The following is a 17,590-nucleotide window of genomic DNA, read 5'->3' as shown; positions in this document are numbered from 1 at the left end:
ATACAGGGAAATATAGCTAAGGACAAGGGTTCAGCTGTGTCCTGGATATCAGGACACCTCAATTCTGTTCTTACCACCCCATAATTTCTCCCTGTAACTTTAGTTCTGTCCTCACCATCACAGCATGAGTACAAGTGAATGTTCAGAGAATCCTCAGCCTGGCTAATTTAAATGATTTCTAAATGCAGTTTATAAACCACATGCCCAAATGTTTGGGGTCTTTGCTTAGCCGAGTGCGTAACCCTTTTTCAAATTAGGATGCTACCTGACCCCAGAGCTCTTGAAATTTCCCTTGCCTTATTCAAAATAGCAACATAGCAAGATCCACACCACTTATTCCAAATAAAATAAACAGCTATGCAAACGCAAAGCAATAATATGGCTGGTATCTTTAAGTTCATTTCCAGGTTTTTTGAATGACAATCTGATATACACATCTCTCTTGGCAGCCAGGGAACACTGGAGCTGTTGTCTAAATACAACCTCTGACAGGTGTCATCACACGAGCTCCTAGCACGTCATCAGCTGCCATGAGGAAGAGGGAAACACATAAGAAATACATTTGCCATTCTGCCTCCCATTATCATAAGCATGCAATAAAATCCTTTTTTTTACCTTATCTGAGTACTGAGTCCAAAGAAAGGATGAGCTAAAACTGCGGCATCTGGGTGCACACTGCAGCGATCCAGCAGGGGCATGAGAACTGCAAGGCAAAGGCAGAGTTACTGAGCCTCTTGTCACCAGCTGCCCCCTGAGAGTGAACCCCCAAGCTCACCACCAGCAGCAGTGGAGTGGTGGCAGCAGCTAATCTCCCGGGTCTCTCTCTAACCCAAGTTAAATACTCTCGAGGGGCCAGCAGCATAGAGAAGGGAAAGACGTGAAGCTGGTCTGTAAGACCCGTCTCCTTTCCTGGTGGGTGAGGGGTGAGAGCTAATGGCTGAGCAGCCCATATCCACCTCCATGTCTGTCTAGTTATTCGCAAAGAGAGGAGGCTGTAGGCCACCGAGACTGCTTGGGATACCCCAGACCCCAGGGATTTCCTTATGTTCTGCTAAGGATGTCCTTTTCCACATCCATGACAAGAGGTGCCAGATGGAGCATAGTCTGTGCCAAGAAGTGCCCTAAGAACAGACAACCAGTTGTCTTAGCTATAAGGGTCAGGATCTCACGTGTAGTTTCAAGCTGCATAGAACACAGACCTTAGGGAAAGAAGTGTCTGGTAACCCAAGTGTCTGAATGTTTCTAGAACTGGATAACGGCCATGTTGGCTGGCACTGAGCTCCCCACTGATCCTGCCTGACCAGTATCATATGAGATGTTGCTAGTTCTCTGAATCCCTGTTCCATGGAAACTTCGTCCATTGGCTTGGCATGATGGGAATTGGTTTAGTCTTGCTATGTCCTAAAGACGTGCTTTCCCAGCTGACTGACTGTGGGGCTTCTTAAGTTGGCTACATATTTAGTCTGTAATGTGTAAATAACTGATGCCAGAAGGGGAAAACACAATTTTCAAGTGTCTTCCTAGTAATAATGTAAGGCATTTCCAGTTATACAACTACTTAAGTAGAATACAAAATATGGCAAACAGCAGAAAGAACAGCTTAAACCAGAAGTTACCATAAATCTGGCTCCCTCTGTTTAAAAACAGAGCCGGATCCTTTCATGAAACACAGACAAATTAGTGGTCTCATCTCTGTCCCTTCTGCTGATGACACAAGGAGGAAAGGAAAAAGGAAATAAACATTTAAGCTCCTACTATGTGCTAGGCCCTGAACAAAGTGCTTTAAAAACAAACAAAAACACTTGGTTTGATCCTCACGACAACCCTATAGGTTAAGTGCTATTATTAGCCTCACTTTTACAAATAAGAAAATTAAGGCAAACAGAGGTTAAGTGACTTGCCCAATTTCACACAGCTAACAAGTGGCCGAGGCTGGATTTGAACTCGGGTCTTCCAGAGTCCAAGGCCAGCACACTCTCTGCTATGCCACCTAGCTGCCTCTTATCCTCATCTGGGGGATTCTGAAGAACCACCCAAGAAAACTGCTAGAATAGAAAGCTTACACAGCATGTGAGTCTCTTTGAGAATGCCAAATTCAGATCCTCTTAACCACAAAAAAGAAAGGAATGTTTTATTAGGTGAAGTTTATTAAGACAGATGGTCAAATCATTGAAGTGAAGTCAATTCCAAGGCTTAAAAACAGACATTTAATTAAGTCACCATTCGCATGTGCACATGAAATATATGCAAAATATCCTACAGGGAATATCCACAAGTATTTTTTTTTAAAATTCACTTTCCTTCAAAAATTTCTAGTGACCATAATGACCTCATCTTAAAGAGAGGATTTTGTGCATGCTTTTCTGAAACATGCACTCAAGCTAAGAAAGTTTCCAAATGATCAGCCAACTGATGCCCCTGCTAGTCCTAGGGGAGGCTAGGGAGGCAGGGCCAGGAAACATCGGCTAGGGGAGGGGGAGTGATCCCATCACCATAGACTTTTACATCACACTTGAACAAAGTATGAGATGGTTACATTTCCATGCACCCCAAATGCTGTCTGAATTTCAAGGCAGCCATCCCAAGAAGGCATCTCCTTACATTCTGCTTCGCCCAGGCCCAACCTCTATAAGGCACCATGTATATCTGGAGTAACCAGCCCCTGACAGTGCCACCTAATTAAGGTGCTATGTCCCCCTGCAAAGAGCTTGGAGGATAAACAGAGTCACAAGGAAGTAAACTTTTAAACAATTCCACCATCAGTTTTGTGATAATGTTTCTCAAATCATCCTGGGCAGTCTATGGAAGGTAAATAGGGGTTCTATGAGAAAATTCCAATGGTAGTAATATATTATCTTACAAAATACTAAATATGAAACACATCAAAAGAAGACCTGCCTAGGGACAGCTAGGTGGCAAAGTGGATAAAGTACCAGCTCTGGATTCAGGAGGACCTGAATTCAAATCTGGTCCCAGACACTTACTAGCTGTGTGGCCCTGGGCAAGTCACTTAACCCTCATTGCCCCAGGGAAAAAAAACAAAAAAAACCCCATTTATAGCTGCTGTTTTTGTGGTGACAAAGAATTGCAAACCATGGGGATGCTCATCAATTGGGGAATGACTGAACAAGTGATGGTATATGAATTGTGACAATCAAGGTTGGAGGGGCTGAGGGAATACACACCTATTGATGCACTGTTGGTGAAACTGTGAAATGATGTAGCCATTCTGGAAAGCAATTTGGAACTATACACAAAAAAATGACTCAACCGTACATAGCTTTTGACCCAGTAAAACCACTACTACCATTATACTCCAATGAAATCAAAGAAATAGGAAAATGTTCTTTATTTATAGTAGCTATTTTTGTGGTGGTAAAGAACTGGAAACTATGGGGATGCCTGAAACTGGGGAATGGATGGACATATTATGGTAGATGAATGTAATGGAATATTACTTTCTGTAAGAAATGATAAATGGGATAGTTCTAGAGAACATTGGGCAAATTTGTGTGAGCTAATACACAGTTAAGTGAGCAGAATCAGAACAATTTATATTCTAATAACATTATAAAAATGAACCATTTTGAAAGACAAAGATTCTTCTTTTTTTTTTTTTTTAGTGAGGCAATTGGGGTTAAGTGACTTGCCCAGGGTCACACAGCTAGTAAGTGTTAAGTGTCTGAGGCTGGATTTGAACTCAGGTACTCCTGACTCCAGGGCGGGTGCTCTATCCACTGTGCCACCTAGCTGCCCCGAAAGACAAAGATTCTGACTAATGCAATGATCAAACATAATTCTGGAAGACTGATTAAGAAGAATGCCACCTATTTCCTGACAGAGTAGTGATGAATGGAATCTGCAGAATGAGACACATTTTTGGACATGGCCAATCTGGGAATTTTGCTTGACCATGCGTATTGTTGCAAGGGTTTTGTTTTTCTTTTCTTTTCTTTTTTTCTTCCAGTGGGAAGGATAGGGAGGTGTAAAGGAGAAAAAAAACGCTTAGCTGAAAAAGAAAAGATATACCCTATTTAAGACTTGCTATACTGCTATATTTAAGAGAAGATATACCCTATTTAAGACTTGCTATACTGCTGAAGACTATGATCATGCTCAGAAAATGAAGTCTGTAGCCACTTTCATTTTAAATGATGATGTATGACTCAACAGAATAAAAAACCCCACACATGCTTCTTTCCTGTGGTCTCAGGATTCAGGAGGCACTGGCTTAAGGCTGCATCCAATGAGCCACGGGGATGGTTTGTTTCACGGGAACTCTTCGAAGGGCTTCCTGACTAGCGACTTTAGCTTCCTGTGTGGCTGGGCGTGTTAAGCAGGCACACATCCTGCCTTAGAAGAGCTACCAAGACTTACCACCAGGGAACATGATGAGTGCCTGCTGGATTAAACGAGATGCATTCTCCCTTGCGGAGCTCAGTTCAACCTCTGGAAGATCTTCTTGCTGACTCAGAAGAAAATACGCCAGTGGAACAGAGAAAGCAAAATTTGGGAGCTGAGACAGGTTTCGATGGCTCTATAAATGATAAAGAAATGAGATTTTTCACTTGAAGGAGGTAAAGACAAACACATGTTAATACAATAGTACATGAAGCTGTTTGTGGATTGGCCTCTTCAGCAGAGACAGGTATGGGCTCCACATTGGTTATTAAAAACATTTTACTCCTCTGTTGTTATGATGAAAATCACCAAATAGGCCAAAGCCTCCAGCTGGAATAATGGATCAAATTCAGCAAGATAAAATTTAACAGGAAAAACATATCTTGCAACTGGGTACAAAAAAAGAATTGCCCAAATATCAGCTAAGCGAGACATGGCCAGACTGCAATTCCCACAGCAAACTTTCAGACCTAAAATGTAAGCACTCTACAAGCCAACTGTGTGCTATGGCTACTAAAATTGTCAGCCCAAGCTTAGGCTGCAGCATTAAAAGATAGCTAGCATTCAGAATGAGGGAGGGCATAATTCCTGTAATTCCGTTCTGAGACACAACCGGACTGTTTAACCGAACTGTCCAACTCTCAGCACATTAGGAAAGCATTCCTGTTAAGCAGCAATGCATTCAGAGAAAGCTGACTAAGAGGCGAAGAACTTTCAACCAGCCACCCAAATTCTGGTTGGAGGAACTGGGACCATTTAAGCCTGGAGCAAAAAACTTAGGAAGGAGATGATCACTGTCCTCAAATATTTGAAAGCTTCTTATTTAGACGAGGGATTAGGTTTGTTCTGTCTGGCCCTAGAATTAACCAAAGGGAGACATCTTTTCATTCAATTATGAAAAACTTTCCTACCAATAAAAGCTATTAACAAAAGGTATGAGCCACTCTGAGAGGCAGTCAGATCTCTATCACTGGAAATCATATGGAGAACCTTTCAAGATGGGATGCTATACATAAATGCTTCAAGAAAGAGCTGAACGAAATGACAGCTAAAGTCCCTTCTAACTTCCTAAGTAGTTACGGTTCTCAGGCGCCACTCCCTCATGTTGTTTAATTCCTGGAAAAATGCCCAGGAATAGATTTGCTAGAAACATTTGCAAGGCTTAATAATGATGTGGAGCCTACAGGAACTTGAAGAAGTATGAGGAGATGAAGGAGACTAGTTACGAGTCAAGGAGAAAGAATATGTAGGCTTAACAACTACAATGACAAAAACTAACACCACATTATTTTCAAAAAATACCCTCTAAGTATCCTCCTCCTCCTCCTCCTCCTCCTCCTCATCATCATCGCTTGCATTTTTTTTTTTAAGTGAGGCAATTGGGGTTAAGTGACTTGCCCAGGGTCACACAGCTAGTAAGTGTTAAGTGTCTGAGGCCGGATTTGAACTCAGGTACTCCTGACTCCAGGGCCGGTGCTCTTTCCACTGCGCCACCTAGCCGCCCCTGATCGCTTAAATTTTACAGACAGGAAGCTGAGGCTCAGAGGTGTGAAGTGATTTGCTCCGGATGGGATGTGAACCCAGGTTTTTCCCTGATTCCAGACCCAGGCCTCCGGGTATTACATAACGCTACTTCATAGGTTGCCTAAATTGAGAAGCTATGTCAGTTCTTTACAATTCAGATGCTCAGGAAAAGAAAAGGGAATTGCAAGGAGGGAAGGAAAGAGGAAGAAGAGAGAAAAGAAAAACAAATCCCTCAGGAGGATGTGATCACCTCTTTTCACTTAAGGAAGACACACTTAGCAGGGAGAAAAAAAAAAGTTGTCTAACAGACTTCAATAAGATTCCCAAGGACTAGAAGAATGGATTGAATTTAACAAGACAAAATTTTAGAGTGACAATATAAAGTTTTGAGTTTGAAGAGGTCAATTCCATAAGTAGAGGATGCAACAGCAGTACCTGTGAAAAAGAATGAACATGTCCTTTGTACAGTGAAATGTTTATGTTTGTTGCTAAGTTTCTTAAAAGGGAATTTAAAAATAGTAAAAAGAAGTAAAAAGTTTCAATCAATGGCCATCAAAAATGAGCAGGATGATGTGGCTGTCAAAAAAGGTTAATGTGGGGCAGCTAGGTGGTGCAGTGGATAAAGCACCGGCCCTGGAGTCAGGAGGACCTAAGTTCAAATCCGGCCTCAGACACTTGACACTTACTAGCTGTGTGACCTTGGGCAAGTCACTTAACCCCCATTGCCTCCCCAACCCCCCAAAACCAAAACCAAAACCAAAACCAAAAAAAGGTTAATGTGATCTTAGGTTTTAGTTAATAAGTGGTGCCCAGAACAGGTGAGGGGGATTATCTCCACTAAACTGTGCTCAAGACAAAGCACTCAAAGTACTGTATTTTTTTCCAGGCACCACCAGGAGGTACTTACAAAATGAAGTATGTCTGGAAAGGTAATCAGAATAGTAAAGGGACTGGAAAGCATGTCTTACAAAGAGTAGTTGAAGGAATTGAGGATGACTAATCAGAGAAAAAAATGTTAATTTTAAGGGAGACATGATACCAGTCTTCTCAGACATATACAGCGATAATTTTGCAGTGGGATTAGATTTAATTCTGTGTTGGTCCAGAAGAGAACTTGGACTTGGTTTAAAAAAAAAAAAATGCAGTGAAAATAGATTTTTCACTCAACACAAGGAATAACTTTCAAGTAATTAGGGCTTTTAAAAAATGGAATGAATTATTTTAAGAGTAAGTGAATTCCCTGACAATGACAATGTCAAAGTAAATGCTAAAATGACCATGAGTCAAAAATACTGCAAGGTCATGGGGTTGAACTGCTAAAGTTCTGTGATTCAAAATTTCTCACAACTTACCTCCCATTCCTGGAACATACGGATCAGGAACCCATAATCCTTGGCTCGTAATGCCAGCAAATCAATAATCAGCAACAAGCAGAGAGGATCGTTGTCTGGATCGAGGCTTCCAAGAGAGAAGAGAAAACGGGCAAAAGAACAAGGAAAAAAGCTGTTATGATCTCAGTACAAGAAACCAAGTAAGAGGTGCAAGAAAAATTACAGAGTAAAATTATTCAGCTCTTCCTTAGCAGAGGTGAGTTCCTTCAATCACCTTAAATGAATAGATCACTGAATAGTCATTTCAAAGACAAAGGATGCACCTCATGACTCAGAAGGACTCACAGATGGACAGATATCCCTATATGGACTGAGCTGGTACCAGCTAGAATACTGCCTTAGATGTCATAGCAAAGCAGCTTATGGAATCCAGTAGCAGACATTTACCTTAGGATAAGTTTGCAGAATTCCAGGGCTGTTCGGGGGCAGCCTCTCCTCTCTAGGAACATCATGTGCTTGAATAGAACCAGGTAGAAAGCTCTAGATGAAGAAACAGATTATACAGATAATAGTTTTAACGAAATTTTGGCCAAATAACTAAAATTTTCAGATCCTCAGTTTCCATCAAAAAAAGGGGGGGGGGGGGGAGGGAATAGTATTTCCTTCTTACTCTACCATATTGTTGTGAAGATCAAATGAGATAATGCATGTGAAAAGACAATCAAAATTATTAATGGTATAGAAATGTAAAGTACTTTCATTATTTCACATGTGTAAGGTAAAGCAAGTTATAAACTTTATTATGTTATACAATGAGATGTAAAGTTCTCATTTCTGATCCTTAAAATTTTCATTCTTTTTTCCTTAGAAGTCTTGACCCCATAATTTAAAAGCAAAGAAGTAGGGAAAGACACTCATCGATTCTAGTTCTAACCTTTATTTTTGGTTCTAGCAAAGTGGGGGGTGACATATTTATTATAGGGAGCAGCTCTACCAGAAAGTCTTCTAAATCCACTCCATGTTAGGAGAGATACAGACTTTGCTTCTTTCACAACTAGTTAGTTGATGAGTATGCTAACAGACCATCACGATTTAGAGCTCGAGAGGTCTTTGGATCTAAGTTTATGAAACAAAAATCAAAACACAAAAATAAGGAGTCACTAACCTGTTCTCAGTTCTGCGATAATCTAGTCTGCAGGTGCCACTGGTGAGACTAAACAAAGGGTGAAATGCGCATTCCATACTGTACAAAGCTCTCTCTAAAACCAAAGAGAAATGCTATTAGAAAGCATTTTCATAATATATACCAAGTTAAGTTGAAAAGTTCTTTGGAGCAAGGGGTTAATTTGCTTCAAAAGTAAAAATATGCAAGGTAACAGAATAGATACTCAGAAGAAGAAACAAAAATGTCTGTCATGACTTGCCTGTGACACTAAGACAGGGCTTCTCTGGTACTCATTTTACCATCACCCAGTGGGATTCATCAGTGCAATTCCCCTTGGCATGACTAAGTCAATTAAGCTTAAATTCAATTTAACATCTGTAAAGTCACTTTTGTGCAAAGCTTTGTGGGAGGTGCTGCAAAGAATAAAAGAAATAGTCCCAGCCCTCAAGAACTGGAGGAAACATTCAACAGATTAAGGAGAATACTCTTTCCACTCTTATTCAATAATAATTGAATATTACTGAGGGGGGAAGAAAAAGACCAGCTACTGAAGGGGTCAAGGAAAGCTTCATGGAGGAGCTGACAGCATAACTCAGCTGGAAGAAAGAACTGGGACAGGTTGAGATGAGGAGGAAGTGCATTCCAGGAATGGCAGACTGTCATGTGACAGGAGAAAGAAGGCAGGGTTAAGGAAACAGCTAGTGTTCCAGTTTAGCTGGAATGCTGCATTCTGAGTCTGGAGAGTTAGGTAGGTGCCAGACCATGGAGGGCTTTGAATGCCAGGCTATGGAGTGTCTGCCTTTTATCTTGGAGGCAAAAGAAAGCCAATGAAAGCTTTTGAGCTAAAGGCTTGACCTATGCTTTGGGGAAGATTATTTTGGAAGCTGTGTGAAGGATAGATTAGAAAAGGGTAAGGGACAGCTAGGTGGTACAGTGGATAAAGCACCAGCCCTGGATTTAGGAGGACCTGAGTTCAAATCCAGCCTTAGACACATGACACTTACTAGCTGTGTGACCCTGGGCAAGTCACTTAACCCTCATTGCCTCGCACCCCCCACCCCCCAAAAAGAAGAAAAGAAAGAAAGAAAGAAAGAAAGAAAGAAAGAAAGAAAGAAAGAAAGAAAGAAAGAAAGAAAGAAAGAAAGAAAGAAAGAAAGAAAGAAAGAAAGAAAAGGGTACAGACCGAAGCCAGGAAAACCATTTAGAAAATTATTATATACAGGAAAGAGGAAGGAAGGCTTGAACTAAGATGGAGGTCATGTAAGTGAACAGAAAGGAATGGACATTGGAGAAGACTGAATAAGCTACAGCAATGGAGGGAGTGTGTGGGGGGAGAGAAAGAGAAAGAGAGAGAGAGAGAGAGAGAGAGAGAGAAAGAGAGAATGAGAACAAGAATGAGAATAAAATGGAACCATCAAGAAGACTCTGAGGTTGTGAATCTGGATAAAGTGGAGGATGGATAGTGGTACTCACAAAAGAAATAGTGAAGTCTGGAGGAAGGGAATGTTTAGGAGAAAAGATGATAAGTTCTTCCTTGGACATGCTGAATAGACAACAAAGTGGAGATGTCTAGTAGACAGTGAGATATGGGACTGGGGGGAAGGAGAGATATTAGGGGCTGCATAAAGAAATCTGGGAGTCATCTAGATAGAGATAATAACTGAATCTACTGGAATAAATAAGATGACTGAGAACATAAAAAAAGAAAATGGCTGAGGACAGGGCCACAGGGGACACACCCATGGTTATGGGGCATGAGATGTCTGTTAATCAAACCAAGGGGGCTCAGAAGGAAGTCAGACAGGTAGGAGGCAAATCAAGAGAGTAATGTTAGAGAAGTCAAGAAAGAAAGATGTATCCACAAACTATGGTGGTAACGGGTGTCAAAAGTTTCAATAAAGATGAAGACTGAAAGATGAGCTTGGAATTCAGCAGTGAAAAGATCACAAATAACCTTTGAAAGAGTAGTTTCAGTAGAGTGGTGAGAATGGAAGCCAGATTACATGGAGTTGAAAAGAGAATGGGGGATGAGTAGATGCAATGAGTATAGACTACTCTTTTTCAAGAGTCTGGCAATGAAAGGAAGTATAGATATAGGATAACAACCTGAGAGACTAACAAGATTAGGTTTCTTAAGGAATGATGTTTTAATTGACTCAATGATTTCATCCTAAGTGGTAATAAAGATTAGCTAAAGATGTCAGAATAAGGACATCTTATCCGGTTCTTACATCTTCCCCAAAATAATCAGCACTGCCTGGCATCTAACAATACTACAGACTTAGAGCCCGCTTCTCTTGCTGCTAAAAGGCTCTTAAAAGCAAGAGGAAAGAGATTTTTGCCTAACAAGCCGGGAATAAAAACCTACAAGATTGTACTACACCAGATGACAGCTGTCCTGGTTACTGCTAACTTTTACCTATAAGATCACGAGCCATCTCCTGATCCTCCTGGAGCCGACACACATCACTCAGCTGGAGCAGTGAGTCTATGTGATAAGGGTTTCCCTGGAGCAGAAGCTGAAAATACAGGGGAAAATAGATGGTTGACTATGATATCAAACACATATTGTTTAATGCAGCTGTCCTTCTTTGGAAATTAAACCTTTGAGTGTACAAATAACAAAAAAGCATTCAAGTATGTTTAAACTTTCTCACATAAGGGAATTCATTAATCCTTTCTCGGGGGCAGCTAGGTGGCGCAGTGGATAGAGCACCGGTCCTGGAGTCAGGAGTCCCTGAGTTCAAATCTGGCTTCAGACACTTAACACTTACTAGCTGTGTGACCCTGGGCAAGTCATTTAACCCCAATTGCCTCACTAAAAAAAAAAAACAAAAACATTAATCCTTTCTCCCTTAGTTAAATCAGTTTATATGCCTAAGAGGACTTGGGGTCCTGTCCTGGTATCAGAGAATGACCACAGAATTTAAGTGGGAAGGGACTACAAAGGCAACCTAGGCCAACCCATATCTGAACAAGCGTCCCCTCTCCAATATATCCAACAAGCTGTCCTGCTCTATAATGGAGGAACAGCTTAACTCCAGAGGCAGCCCCCCCTTCCATCTCTGGAGATCTCTAACCCACTGCTCCTAGTTCTGACTTTTGGGGCCAAGAAGAACACATTTAATGCCTATGCAACCTAACAGTTTTTCAAATATTTGAATAAAACTAACATGTTTCAATTAAGTCTTCTCTTTTTCAGGCTAAGCATCCCAAGGTCCTCCAAATGATGTTCATATGTCATAATTCCGAGGCCCTTAAACACAATCTGGTTACTCTCTTTGGGATGCTCTATCAGATAAATGTTCCTCCTAGTATGGGCAGCGAGGTGGTACAGTGGATAGAGCACTGGCCTTGGAGTCAGGAGGACCCCAGTTCAAATCCAGCACCAGACACTTAACTAGCTATGCGACCTTGGGCAAGTCACTTAACTCCTATTGCCTCAAACATCTGGGGCCATCTCCAGTCATCTTGATGTTTATCTCGCCACTGGACCCAGATGGCTCTGGAGGAGAGTGTAAGACGGGTGACTTTGCACAGCTCTCCCACACTTAAATCCAATTCACTGCAAGTCATGACATCATCCCAATGTCATGGCTCCCTTCGAGAATGAAGGGCAAACAACAACAACAAAATTCTTCCTTGTGATGTCTCATCTGCAAATCTGAGACATCCGTCATTATGTCTATATTCAAATCATTGATAAAAATGTTGGCCAACACAAGGCCAATCATAAGTCTCTGGAAGCCTTCAAGGGAGACCTTCTCCAAGCTGAAATTGAGCTGTTCATGCTGCTCTTTGGTCCAGCCATTCAGCCTATTCTGAATTCACCAAATCGTGTTGTCTTTTAGCCCCATTATGCCATCTTTTCCACAAGAATAACAACCAAGATTTGGTTATAATCTAAATAAATTATACCTACAATGCTTCCTTGATATACCAGGTTAGTAAGCCTGACAAGAAGGAAACAAAGACAGATGGGCCTGATCTTTCTGATGATCTGTTGCTGTTGCTTTATGGTGTTTTCTTTCTTTCTTTTTTTTTTTTTGGTGAGGCAACTGGGGTTAAGTGACTTGCCCAGGGTCACACAGCTAGTAAGTGTCAAGTGTCTGAGGCTGGATTTGAACTCAGGTCTTCCTGAATCCAGGGCCGGTGCTTTATTCACTGCGCCACCTAGCTGCCCCCGGTGTTTTCTTTTTAAGAGGCTAACCACCCTTTTGATAAGTACTAAAATTTTGCCACAAATCAAAAAGCCAGCTATCAATAGCCTCCAAACTATAGACTCTGTTCCCTTTTTAAAAACCTGGATTAAAATTCAGCCACTTTCAGTCCACTGGCACTTTTCTTGTAAAGTCTAAGTCTTTAAAGATCTCTTACAGTGGTTCAGCAATCACACTGGCCAATTCTTTCAGTAGCTGGGATGGTCTTCTGAACTTAGTCACCTGAATTAATCAAAGGCAGCTAAGTTCTCTTTTACTACTTCTTGTGGGTATCACCTCCCTATCAGCTATTTCATCTTTTCTAATCCAAATATCTTTCTTCTTAGTAAAATAAGTTGACAAGCTCTGTCTCTTTCCTGTCGTCAGTTATGATTTTTCTATCAACCCTGATCCTATGTTACCCTCCTATAGTCTTTTGCTCCCAATATAAAAACAGTAACAAAACAAAAAATCCTAAAACTCCCCAAACCTTTGTTGTCCTTGGCTTTCCTTGTCAGCCTCAGCTTATTCTAGGCAATAGGACTCCTGACACTGTTCTTACAAAATCATTCCAGGATTTTGGAACCATCTTCTATCTGCCTTTGCCTGCATCTTCTGTACATCTTTTAAAAAATTCGAAGGTGTTACCTCTATATCCACATTAGCTTCTTTAGACAGCTCCAGGTCCTCAATCAAAATTATTTTTTTCTTTAGGTTTTTAGAATTTCTTTCTTGAGAGAATCCTATCCCTCTTAGGCTGACTTCCTTTGTAAAATGTCTGTCCACAGGATTTTTACCTATCTCTTTTCTGAACCTTTTGAAATTTGTTCTCTCTACAGTAAAAGTGTGATTCTATGCAGGCTTCTTCTCATTCTATCAAAAATCCCAAATTCACAAAGGTTCCCAGGGACAAGATTAGACCAATTTGGGGGTCAGGGTATGTAGGCAAATTCAATTCTGGGAGGTCCTTTGGGGCCCAGAGCCAAGTGGGGCTCCAACAGTTCTTAAAACCAGGATGTAGTTCTCCTTAGCACACCTGCAGTAAAGTAAGACATTCTGCTGGTATTTACCACCATGATAAACTGTCAGGTGAAAGAGAGAAACAAGGGCAGGATACTGTTATGCTTTCAGTTTCAATCAATTCTGCTTTAAGAGTCCTACCTTAGCACCTAACCAGCTTATAAGACCTATCCAAAAAAGAAATCATGTTGTAAAAAGGTCTTCAACAGTGACATGGGTCTGAGTTTGTGAGAAGTTTCTTGTTTGTTTGAGCCTCAACAATGAGTTCGTATCACTTCAACTTCAGTCCTGAGTCTCAAATTTTCCTATCAAATTTAAGAAAACTGGATGTTTCATAAGACTTCAACGCTGAAGTTGTTCTACTAAGATGCTAATAAATGACTGTGCTTTCTTCCAAAGAAAAAGGTTTAAAAATAGAACAGCTGATAGCTAAACCCGGTCTTTAAAGGTCATCTCACACTTATTTATATAATCATTTCCCATTTCCTCAGCTGAAAGGACTCATACAAAGGACCTTTCTTATTTCTCATATGGTCTGGCTTGAAAGCTTGTTCTCTACTTTCTTCCCTTTGGCCACAGGGGTGTTACCACAACATGACAGGGGCCCAGTGGGACGGACTGTACGATCAGAGCAGACACACTCTCTTCGTAACATACCACGATATTATTTGGGTCCATGGACTCCACTGCATTTAGGAACTGGAACTGCACCTGCTGGTACTCTCGGTGGTGTTCAAAAGTAAAGTGCTGAATTCCCCTTTTTGATTCCAGCACTCGCATTGTAATACCTAGAATTAGTGGAAATGATATCAGTGAACCAAGCCCAGCATAGCCAGTTTCCATTGGATTAGAACATCTCCAATACTCACAAAGTCACATGTATTATTTTGGCAACAAGGAATAATGTTATGGTTAGTAAAAATTAATGAGGCCTAGGGTGATAAAGCTGTGCATACCCTTTGACCCAGCAATACCACTTTTGGGTCTTTTTCCCAAAGAAATCATGGAAGGGGGAAAGGGATCCACATGTACAAAAATATTTATAGCTGCTCTTTACGTGGTGGCAAAGAATTGGAAGTTGAGGGGATGCCCATCAATTGGGGAATGGCTGGACAAGTTGTGGTATATGAATACAATGGAATACTATTGTGCTGTAAGAAATGATGAGCAGGAAGAGTTCAGAGAAACCTGGAGGGTCTTACGTGAGCTGATGATGAGTGAGATGAGCAGAACCAGAAGAACATTGTACACAGTATCATCAACATTGAGTGTTGATCTACTGTGATGGACTATTTTCTTCTCACCAATGCAATGGCACAGAAGAGTTCCAGGGAACTCATGATAGAAGAGGATCTCCAAATCCAGGAAAAGAAAAAAAATTAATGAGGCCTGCTTTTTCTTGTGGACTTAAACCAATTGGTGGAACTTCTATTAGTTTGTATTCTCAACTCTAAACTCCCAAATTTCAGGGTTTTAAGGCTTGTTGTAGATAAAATGTAAAAGTTAAAGTTAAGTTAAATCCTTTCCTGAAACACTACCAAACTTAATTTAAACTAGTTTAGTCTAGATCTATAGAATGATTTATTCCTTTTTAATATATATAACCTGCTTTAGGAAAAGCACACAACACTAGTGGCAATTTTTTGAAATATAGTACACAGGCCTGATTCAGAAACCTGGATTGCTTTAAAAACAATGGGTACAAGTTCGTTGGGGAATGGGAATGCTAATGCCCACATTTTAATACATGCTCCCATCCCCAAATGGTATCCTTGACATTAGATTAAAATGAATATCTAAGAACAGCCTTGGAGGGGCCAGGGGCGAAGGAGAGGAGAATCACAGAAGAAGTGTACCCAAATGGGAGAAGATTATGGAATGGGACACAGGCAGTACCACCCCTTTGCCTTGGGTGATAGGTCTGATGGTGCAGCTACATGAATTTTCGATCTTTGCTAGTAAAGAAGGGGGAAACGCATCTCCTTCTCTCCTGTTCTAACAAGGACAGTGTTGGACGGGTGTAAACAGCTCAGTGTCCATAAGCAAACTTACAACTGTCACCTCGTACTTCCTTATAAATCCTAATTCTTCTGACCAACCTGAAAACCCAGCTTTGGCCTGCCCTTATGAAACAGCTCGGTAGTTTTTAACCCCATCTCCTCACAAGGGATGCCCTGGTTGGACATCTTAACACAAGGCACTATTATCACATGAACACCACGGAGATCAAATAAGTTTCCCAATACTAGAGATACTGCCTGCAGCTCACAAAAATTATTTTTTGCTAAAGATACAAGAAGCCTGGAGGATATAATAAATGGGAGGAAAAACTACAAATTGCCTACAGCCATAACTTGTCCTAGGGATAAACATGGACCTAAATCTTCTATACAGTCAAGCTAAATTCACTATATATGAAATGGCTTAAAAACAAAATTGATTCTTAGGTTGTAAAATTTGGAAGGAAAAAAAGTTAATTTCTAAAAAATTTTTTTCAGGTGGCATTTGGAAAAGTAAACATACAGGGTTATCTCAAAAAGTCTTAGTACAGGATTAGGGTCAACCCTAAATTTATGCTTTAAAAGCTATTAAATTTAATAGCTATATATTCAGTATACTTCCAAATATTATTCCCCAACACTAATGTATCTGTTGGCAAAAACCATCAGGAACTGCTCCCTCCTCCTGCCCACCCTGGACACAATGCAGCAGAAAAAACTCTGGACAAGAAAAGCTGGGTGCTAGTTCTAGCACTCTCACTGACTAGCTATATGAACACTGGACTTACTTAAGTCTATTTCCTCCCCTATAAAATAGGAATGATTCCTGCCAAATTCAAAGGGCTGCTATGAAAATCAAATGGGACAATTCACATGGAAGCCTCTTGGATGAATGTTGCAAAATGACAAAGAACAAGCATGGCCCCAAAGACAAGGGGTGCAGTAACACTGGCAATGACAACAGCCGGCATAAACAACCGATTCTGTGACCACAACCTGACAAGGCCCCCACCTGTTTTGCTATAGCGGGGCCAGGTACTCTTCGGAAGGGTCAGCCATGTGCTTCGGTGGAACTGACGCTGTCTCTGCCGAGGTCTGTGAATTTAAAAGAATGTAGAAAATGCTTTATCTTTGGGGACAGATTCTTTCAATTATCTAATCACTGGTGAATATGTAAAACAAATGAGAAATCTTCCACACTACAAGTTGCAACATTATAGACACAAAGCTTTGTGTGCTTTGTAGTTTCCCTTAAAAATGATACTAGTGGGCAGCTAGGTGGCGCAGTGGATAAAGCACCAGCCCTGGATTCAGGAGGACCTGAGTTCAAATCCGGCCTCAGTCACTTGACACTTACTAGCTGTGTGACCCTGGGCAAGTCACTTAACCCACATTGCGCCCCCCCCCCCCCCATGATAATAGTGTTTTAAAGCTTAGAACTTAGAAGTAGGAATAAAATCCCCAGTTGTCTTAAGAGGTTAAAACAAGTGAAATGTTGATGTCAAACATCACAGAAGCCAAGTGTGGAACAAAGAGCCCAGAATGAGTAAGAGAATCTGGGCTCAAAGTCCAGCTCTGCTTCTTAATAGTCTGGGTGACCTTGGATAAGTCACTACCTCTGTGGGCCTCAGTCTCCTCATCTGAAAAATGAGGGTGTACTAGACAATCTCTGAGGTTTTTTCTGATCTAAATATATGATTTGATTACCTTTGTATCTTTGATCCGACTTTCTCTAGCACCACAAAAGATGGGGTGCCCCCAAAGTCTTGGTGTGGTTTTAAGCTGTTATTATTAAAGCTTTGTTAGATAAGCAATTAAAGCTTAAACTGCACTAAGACTTTTTAGACACCCTGCAGTATTTTCCTTGTTTGACAAAAAAAAAAAAAAATCACATGGGATGTGATTTTCTACTAATATTTTTTATAGTCTTTGGTCTATATCTAATCTCAA

The 17,590-nt window shown here is 40.8% G+C and overlaps 1 protein-coding gene across 1 annotated transcript in view; it reads right to left on the bottom strand.

Moving 5' to 3' along the window:
• Positions 1-17,590, bottom strand: part of TCF25 (transcription factor 25) — a 38,218-nt gene that overhangs the window by 7,372 nt on the left and 13,256 nt on the right. The window contains exons 6-13 of the mRNA XM_043990295.1: positions 16,653-16,735; positions 14,298-14,428; positions 10,841-10,940; positions 8,422-8,515; positions 7,704-7,796; positions 7,278-7,383; positions 4,378-4,537; positions 616-703 (exon numbers count right to left, since the gene is read on the bottom strand). Coding sequence (XP_043846230.1) covers positions 616-703; positions 4,378-4,537; positions 7,278-7,383; positions 7,704-7,796; positions 8,422-8,515; positions 10,841-10,940; positions 14,298-14,428; positions 16,653-16,735 — 855 coding nt within the window. The remainder of the gene's footprint in view (positions 1-615; positions 704-4,377; positions 4,538-7,277; positions 7,384-7,703; positions 7,797-8,421; positions 8,516-10,840; positions 10,941-14,297; positions 14,429-16,652; positions 16,736-17,590) is intronic.

Source organism: Dromiciops gliroides, chromosome 2 (genome assembly GCF_019393635.1).
Source record: "Dromiciops gliroides isolate mDroGli1 chromosome 2, mDroGli1.pri, whole genome shotgun sequence".
Lineage (NCBI taxonomy): Eukaryota > Metazoa > Chordata > Mammalia > Microbiotheria > Microbiotheriidae > Dromiciops > Dromiciops gliroides.
This window is presented reverse-complemented; position numbering and strand designations above follow the sequence as displayed.